Source organism: Alligator sinensis, unplaced genomic scaffold, assembly GCF_000455745.1.
Source record: "Alligator sinensis unplaced genomic scaffold, ASM45574v1 scaffold670_1, whole genome shotgun sequence".
NCBI lineage: Eukaryota > Metazoa > Chordata > Crocodylia > Alligatoridae > Alligator > Alligator sinensis.
This window is the reverse complement of record NW_005842297.1, coordinates 1,353,415-1,361,471: the sequence shown is the minus strand read 5'-3', so window position 1 is coordinate 1,361,471 and position 8,057 is coordinate 1,353,415. Positions and strand designations below refer to the sequence as shown.

The following is an 8,057-nucleotide window of genomic DNA, read 5'->3' as shown; positions in this document are numbered from 1 at the left end:
GGAATGAATCACATGATTACTGGGTCTGTTTCCCTGAAGTTAGCTTACAGAGGAACACCTAGGATGCCAGAGCATTCCAGCCTCAGGAATTATAAGTGTTTTTTGTGCTCTTCTCCATGGGAATTCTTCTGTTTTTTAATGTAATCATACCGAGACCCTGAAATTCGTAAATAAGATGTACAGAAAAGGATATATATGATAGCAAAAACCCTTTGGTTTAAAAAAAAAAACCCCCCCCCCCCCCCCCCCCCCCCCAAAAAAACAACAAAAAAAAAAACAACAACCCGTCTCTGGCTTACTCAATGGGAGCAATAGTATAAGGGTAGGGACTAGCCTGGAGAGCTAATTCAGCTCCTGTCATCCCCCTTTACCAGCCTATTCTTCATACCCTTTCAGGAATTAGTGAAAAGGTAGAAAATTCATTCCAATTCCATTAAAAGAGGTATAGGAAAATCACGAAGTTCTTTATCCTTTCAATTAATGAAACTCAATCTGAAATGACTGTGGCAGACTCATGCCCCTATTATCTCCACTTTCAAGAGGATAGCAAAATGTATTGTTTCTGTAGATGAAGAGAATATTTATGTCTTCTCTTTATAATAAATCCTCATGCTGTGATAGCTAGGGCTGTGCGAAGCTTTGGTTGCTGATTTGATTTGGCCCGATTCGGCAGCCGAATCTCCGAATTAAATCGGGAGACCCTTTAATTTCTCCCAATTGAATCGGAACCCTCCGAATCTATTGAGAGAGATTTGGTGATTCGGACATAGACATAGCTTTGTGTGTTTTTTCTGCATACTTCAAGGCACCAGGCAGCTCGTGAACGCTGATATGGTGGGGCAGATGGAGCGTCCCAAAGCAGCGCGGGGGGTCCCCAGCATGCTCAGCAGCGGACCCGGGAGTGGACTGGAAGCACTTCCGGTCCGTTTCCAGGTCCACCGTGGAGCACATAGGGAGCCCCCCACCCCTCAGCGCAGCGACCGGTGCCTCCTGGGTCTGGGGGTGGGGCACTAATTCAGCTGAATCGAGTCAGGACAGTGATCTGAATCAACTAATCGAATCACTGTTCAGTGAATTGGGCCAAATCCAAATTGAATACGGCCTGCTTCACACCCCCCTATTAGCTATCAGCTACAGGTCTAGACTATATCTTTGAGAAACAGCACCCCTTGATAAAGATGCTGAGCTGTTGGTTGTCTTTCAGTAAAAGAATCAGCAAGCCTTCAGTTCCATATTTGAAGCTACTTGGCACCCAGTGCAAAATATTTTTATTGACTGATTTTAGTGATAAACTGTCTTAAAAGGGGAAGGGGGGCAAGAGTTCAAGCACAAATAAAGGAAGTTATTGGCAAACGTTCACTGTATGCAACATTGGACAAAAGCAGTTAGTACCTCCATGATTTTTGACAGCTGCTACAGCTGTGTAATATTTTTCATGGCTTCAATATTCAATATAAAGGAGGTTCAGATTACTCTGATGGATGCAACATTTTAATACAACCAAAGTCTAACTTTTTTGGAGCTTTTTTGGGAAGGATGGCACATAAACTACCTAAATAAACATATTTTTATAAATATATAAATCTAAATGTATTTATAATACATTTATTATATTATTAATTTACTTTATAAATAATACATAAACTTAATAACTTCAGTTGCAACTTTTTTTAGCCTTTTTTGGTAAGGGTAGCATATAAGTAAAACTAACTTGTAATCAGGAGTTTTTAAAAATACTTCAAGTGAAACATGACATGCAGTAGCGTGTTATGTCATATAAACTGAAAGATGAGATGTACTGTTCTTAATTGCTATGTAATGGGCATCAATCTACCATTTACTTGTCCAAGGAGCAAATGAGTAGCTGGCAATACAGACTTGCAGTAGCAATATCCTTGGAAATAATGCAGAGGCATAGCAGGGCAGCTTCACACCCTGGGCAGTGGCTGCACATGGGGCAATGCCAGCTGCTATGGTACAGACAATGGCAGTGTGTCCAATTGCCTCTGCTGTGGCTGCTATTTTTGTGCCTCTCTCAAGGTAATACCCAAGGCTGCTGCTCTAGTTATACCTCCCTCCCCGTCCTGCTTAGTCTTGCTACTGCTAGAATTGATGAATTTATGGTCACATTGCATGAAAGTCCTTCATAGATTTAAGCCAAAATTCTCAAAGACATTTTGGGGCATAATTTGTTTTGATTTTGATGGGATTAAACACCTAGATTAAGTTAGGATCAGGATCTGAATGTGTCAGGAATCATCTTTCAATTTTATATTTGTTCCATAATCGTGATCATCTGGGGCCTGTTTAGTCTGTACACATGAATGCAGCCACAGCTGGCTCAAGAGGTTCCTCAGCTGTGGAGCCCTTGCCCAAGGAAGGCTTGCTAGTTGCTGTCTGTCCTCTTATAAGAAAAGAGGGCAGGGGATATTTCTGGTTTTGTCACTTTTGTAATCATTTTTCAATTATTTGGTGACCTGTGAAGAGCATATGTTGGCATTTACTTCAGAGTGGTTGTATTTGTCCTTTGCCAGTTCCTTTTTGTTGAAACAGTGTGCACATAAATTGCTTTTTTATGTTTATGATTTGGATTAATTCTAGTTGTACAGCTCTTCATGATTCTTATTAAATGATTTTTTAAATACATTTTCAGTTAGCTCTTTTTTTTTAGAACAAGAATCAGTAAAATCATACTTTTACTTTTCTGTGTTAAATATGAACAAAAATGTTTTCAAAATGTATTGCAACTATATTAAGATTATCAAACTATTAAGCAACATAGAATTAACATCCATAATATTACTTGTAAATATATCCTATTTCAGAAGATAGACCAGATTAGGTAAAATCTAATAACGTGAATCTATTTTTGCGATGGGAGTGTTTTATTGATAGGTCTTGAATTAATCCACCGGGTTAGATCGTATAATTGCTAATCCAAAGGAAGTTAGTTTCATTCCCATTGTATAGATGCATATATTATTGTGGCCTTCAGTAAAGTGCATTTAATGTCATTGTTGGGGAAAAAAAAACACAGTGCAAAACTATTTTAATGTACAGCAGGCTTTGCAGATATAAGAAATTAACTCTTTGTAAATGTTAAAAATAAAAAATCTACTTTCTTTCAAGAAAAGTACTCTGTATGAATAAATACATAAGGTATGATGAATATAATTCAAGGAAGTAAGAGAATGTATTAACTGCTAAAATAATACAGCCACTTAAGAGCACATAATTAGGAAAGGCTTGAAGGGCTGGTCTATACTTTTAAGATTAAAAGAGTAGTTCTTAAGTGGGCGTTAGCGGAGTATTTTTTGTTCCCAATATCAGTATAGAAGATATAAGCATGTATTTCCCTGTAGCAACCAGTATATATATTTTTGCTTGTTTGTTTTGCTTTTGATTTTTAAGATTAACTAAGAAAGCTGTCTGTTCAGGTCTGAAAAAATTACTGGATATCTGTTAAACTTATTTAACACTTATTTAAAGTGTTTTAAATGTATTCGTTAGAGGTAAACTTGAAAAAGAAGGTGGGACTCTGTAGAAGCCAGGTTAAAAGTTATTACTCTGGAGGAAAACCAAGCTTCTGCCATATGTAGCTTTCTCCAGGAAGTTGTCCTTGACTCAAACTTTTAAGGGCTTCATATCTGGGGGTTCTTTTATATGTGCATTCATATTGATGTGAGACAGAGCATTGTGATTTGAATTTTATTTAAATGACAAAAAAACTGGGATAAGTGTCAGCAAGAATAATTTTTTTTCTTTTAATTTTAGGATCTGCCTTTGCTAAAGCAAAGCCTGAAAGCCCTTGGACCTCTCTGACCCGAAAAGGAATTGTTAGAGTTGTTTTCTTTCCGTTCTTCTACAGGTGGTGGCTGCAAGTGACATCAAAGGTCATCTTTTTCTGGCTGCTTGTTCTTTACCTTCTCCAAGGTACAGTTGGATGACAGGATCAAATGAGCACAAACATTTTGTTTTGATTGTTTTGAAATGATTATATCTTTTCAGTTTTAAGTGAACTAGACCAGATTCAATACATTATGTGGTCCTAATGATGCACTTTTCAATTTGCACAGCTTGCTAATTAGATCAGGCCTCTGCAGCTAGTGGCCCGAATGATGGCCTGTAGGGGTTTTCAGTGCAGCTGCCAGAGCTGTTGGCACAGCTCCAGAACACAGAATGCTGCCACTGCTTGCCCTGCACCTCCTTGCACGCTGGGGAATTTTGGGAGTTTGGTTGCCGGTGGCAACTCAAATCAGCAAAGGGGTAACGCGGGGGAACAACAGCAGCATTCACTCCCTGAACTCCTGTGCTGTGCCAGCACAGTATCTCTGGCTGCCTTGCTGACAAGCTGCTTCCACACCACCGGAGGTAAATTGTCCAGCCTTGCGAGAGGTCCCACAATCTATATCTAGCCTGTGGGGCCAGATAAGTTGGACAGCCCTGCATTATAGAAGGGGTGCCATCAGAGGACCCATTCAAGTCCTTGCAAAGGGAATAGTTCTATCATCTCTATTATGATATTATTTCTGTACGTCTTAACACTTCTCCGAACACGTAGGGAATGTCTGCTTCCAGCTTGCTAGATAATTGCTTCCTTATGACTCAATTGTAGTTCCACTTTCCACAATTACTTCCTTTAATTCTGTTATTTCTCAGGACCCATTTCTCATTTAGTGCACGTGCTGTATGTTGCTACTTGCTAGTTTTCTTAATCCTCATTTGACAAGAGATGCCAGATCTAACTGATTGCAAATCCTCAAATCATAGTGCAGTACTGAATCCAGAATTTCTTACGTTTTGTGAGGTTTTCTGTGGCACATACCACTTTTGGTTCTGTGTGCTTCATAAATATTAATATGTTTTTCTTTTACTACAGCAGTTTTGACCTCAGATGATCTCATGTCCCTGCTATATGTGGAGAACCAAGACACAGAGATAATGGTCATCATAGCCAGAAGTGTCTGCTAATTTTAAATGTCCACCTTCAAGATGCAAAGCTCCTGAATTTTTTTTCAGGTCGCTATAGTAGTGTATATCGTGTCCCAACTTCTAGAGGAAGTTTTTAAATCAATCAATAAATTAAGTGCTAATGAGTCGTTAGAACTGGATGGCATTCACAAGGGAGTTCTGAAGGAACTCAAAGGTGAAATTGGAGAACTGCTGGCCATAGTATTTAACCTATTATTACAGATGACCTCTGTGCCAGAAATGTTTAGATACAAGAAATACGGACATCCTAAGCATAAAATAACTGCAGATCTGATCAGTGCAAGTGGAAAAGATCATTTGAAAATGCTAATAGTACTCTTCAACTGAATATGAGAAATGGAATCCACCTAGGAACCATGTGGTGTGTGGGGGGAAGAATAACCATAAAACGTTTAAAAAGGGAAATTTAAACAACACAGGCAGCTGGAATGTGTGAATCCATACTGCTGTCAGTCCCAGGCAAACTCGTCTCTAGAATTTATTTTGAACAGAATCTGCACTTTTACCAACAGTCTGGTTTTCACCCCACCCTCTTTTTCTTGGTTGTATTTTCACACTATATTATATTATTAAAAAGAACAGTGACTGGAGCTACCAGTGGTCTGAAATTTCATTTACTTTCTGAAGCTCTTTGCTTCAGAGGGTTTCAGAAACAAGGGGGTTTCTGATGCATACTGGAAATCTATAGACTCCCCATAAATATTTATCCAGCTTTTGTTGAATCTTTATCCAGGTCCCACGTGCACTCGGATCTCCAACCAGAAACCAAATGATTATTTTATATTTAACCCTGGAATGAAATAAACATGTTCTGTTATAATTTGGTAGTGTTATTGCAATTGGAACGGACTTCTGCCACAGAAACTGGAATTCCATGAGTAAAGGGATTATTGCAGATCTTGACTTTACAGTATCACCAGCCTTCTGCATACACTGATAAATTAAGTGAATCCAATACTCTACTTAGAACTGCTAAAAAAAAATTAGGTCTTATAATTCAGCAAATAAAATTGAGGTTAAGAAAAATAGTATGACCTTAGATAATTATATCCTCCTAAAAGCCTTGAGTACCACTGATGGGTTTAGCTGACTAGATAACACCTTTCATAACCCCCAATTACACAACAGGTCTGACATCAGAAGCAATCCCCTCTTTCTGCAGTCTTCTGTGTGGTTCACTTTCCCTTCATCCTCTACAACAGATAAGGCAAAGGGCTTAAAGGCAAAAGTCATATTTACTAAACAACCCTGAATCAATCGTAGAAAATTAGGTTTAGAAGGGACCTCAGGAGAGGTTATCTAGTCCAGTCTCGTGCTGACCTGGGCCTTAGAAACCTCCAAGGATGGAGATTTCACCACCTCTCTTAGTCAGGGGTTCCAAACCTTTTTATGCTGCAGACCGGCAAACCACGGACCGGAAGTGACCGACATACTGTGGGCAGGCAGCCAACCCTTTTTTATACTCAGTATAAAAAGGGTTTCGGCTGCCAGTCACTTCTGGACCAGCAGCCAGTCCTTCATGGCCTGGTACCAGGCTGCAGCCCAGGGGTTGGGAACCCCTGCTTTAGGTAACCCATTCCAGTGCTTCACCACCCTCCTAATGAGAGAGTTTTTTCCTAATATCCAATCTAAGCTTCCCTTGCTGCAACTTGAGACCATTGCTCCTTGTTCTGTCTTTTGCCACCACTGAGCACCCTTCCCATTCTGGTACCAAATCAAATGCTGGTTCCCTGGGAAAAATAAAATATGATCATAGAAATAGAATGTAGTAAGCTGTACAGACAGGTTACTTTAATTCTAGTATTTCTTAACTTGCGTGATTGAATTTCTACCTATCTCCCTTTGTTTAACATCATAAACCACTTGGGTTTTTTATAAACTGAAAAAACAAGTTATATCTTTGGGGCTGTATTGATAGAAGGTTTGTCCTTCAGAATCATAAAAGAAACCTTTTGAAATCTTGAGTTAATGAAGTAAAGGGTGGTAGTAGTAGTAGTTGACTACAACCCAGGCATTCTATGAGAAACACTGTGTTGTGGATTTTGCAGCTATTTGTGGATAACAGAAGAAAATTGGGATTCAGGAGCCATGAGTTATATTCCAGATTCTAGAGAAGAGTGTTTGTGAGAGATTACAGATCCTTTTTGAATTTCTTACGTAGAATATTTCCCCAGCCTGTTATCCCTTATTGCTCCTATTATTGTTATCCTGCATTGCTGTGCATTTCTACTTATTTGTGTCTTCCTCTCCTTATTTCTGCATTTATGTTGCACAGTCTTTCTCCTTCTCCATGCTTTGTTGAGCACCAGTTTACTTCCCTGCTCTTAGTTTTGGTGCTAAGAGCTGAAGCAGCCAGCAGTCCCTGCTTTGGCCATTCCTCTCCAGGTACATTCTGGGCCCACCTATTTTGCTCCCCTCCCTCTGACCTCCTTTCAATTCTCCCACCACATCTGAAGGTTGCATAAACATTAGTTTTGTATTTCCTTGTTTTCATAGCTATAAATTCAGTTACCTTAAAGCTTTCTCTGGATTCTGACTTGCAGAGGAGATGGGGAGACTAGAAAGATAGGGCCCTCCCCAGATCCGCATGTCTACACATTCATGAATGCGCTGTAATTACAGCACGTTACCTTTAGTACCTGTAATAACAAGTGCAAACTTAATGTGCTGTAATTGGCGCTACTGTGCAGTAGTGCCAGCAGATACTTTTTTGTGATGCTAATGTGCAGTTGACTAATCCTACGGTGCATTAGCGCATTAGGCTGGATTTTGCCTGCTGCGCTGATGTGCAGTAGAATTAGCCTACTACACATTTAGCATCTCGTGTAGACAGGCCCACTAGGAAAGAAAAAGTGCCTAGGTCCCTCAAAATGGCAAGGTCCACTGCAGAGCCAGGCTCCCACATGGAGGACTAAAGAAAAAAGCCCACATTTTGCCTAGTTTCCTGCTCTCATGAGGAGTCATAGGGACAGGCCTGCATAGGTACCTGCATGTGTAAAAGAGGAGAATGTGGAGCTGACAAGCAGTCTGTCCTTAATTTTTCAACTTGCCCTAGTTCTCCCCCC

At 39.8% G+C, this 8,057-nt stretch overlaps 1 protein-coding gene across 7 annotated transcripts in view; it reads left to right on the top strand.

Annotated features, from left to right (window-relative positions):
• The window catches only part of PHTF2 (putative homeodomain transcription factor 2), a 150,515-nt gene that overhangs the window by 78,435 nt on the left and 64,023 nt on the right, over positions 1-8,057 (top strand). For all 7 annotated transcript variants that reach the window (XR_003095135.1, XM_025209604.1, XM_025209605.1 and 4 more), the window contains one exon: positions 3,775-3,933. Coding sequence is in view for 6 of the 7 variants with exons in the window: in XM_025209604.1 (XP_025065389.1) it covers positions 3,775-3,933 (159 nt within the window). In the remaining variant the exon portion in view is untranslated. The remainder of the gene's footprint in view (positions 1-3,774; positions 3,934-8,057) is intronic.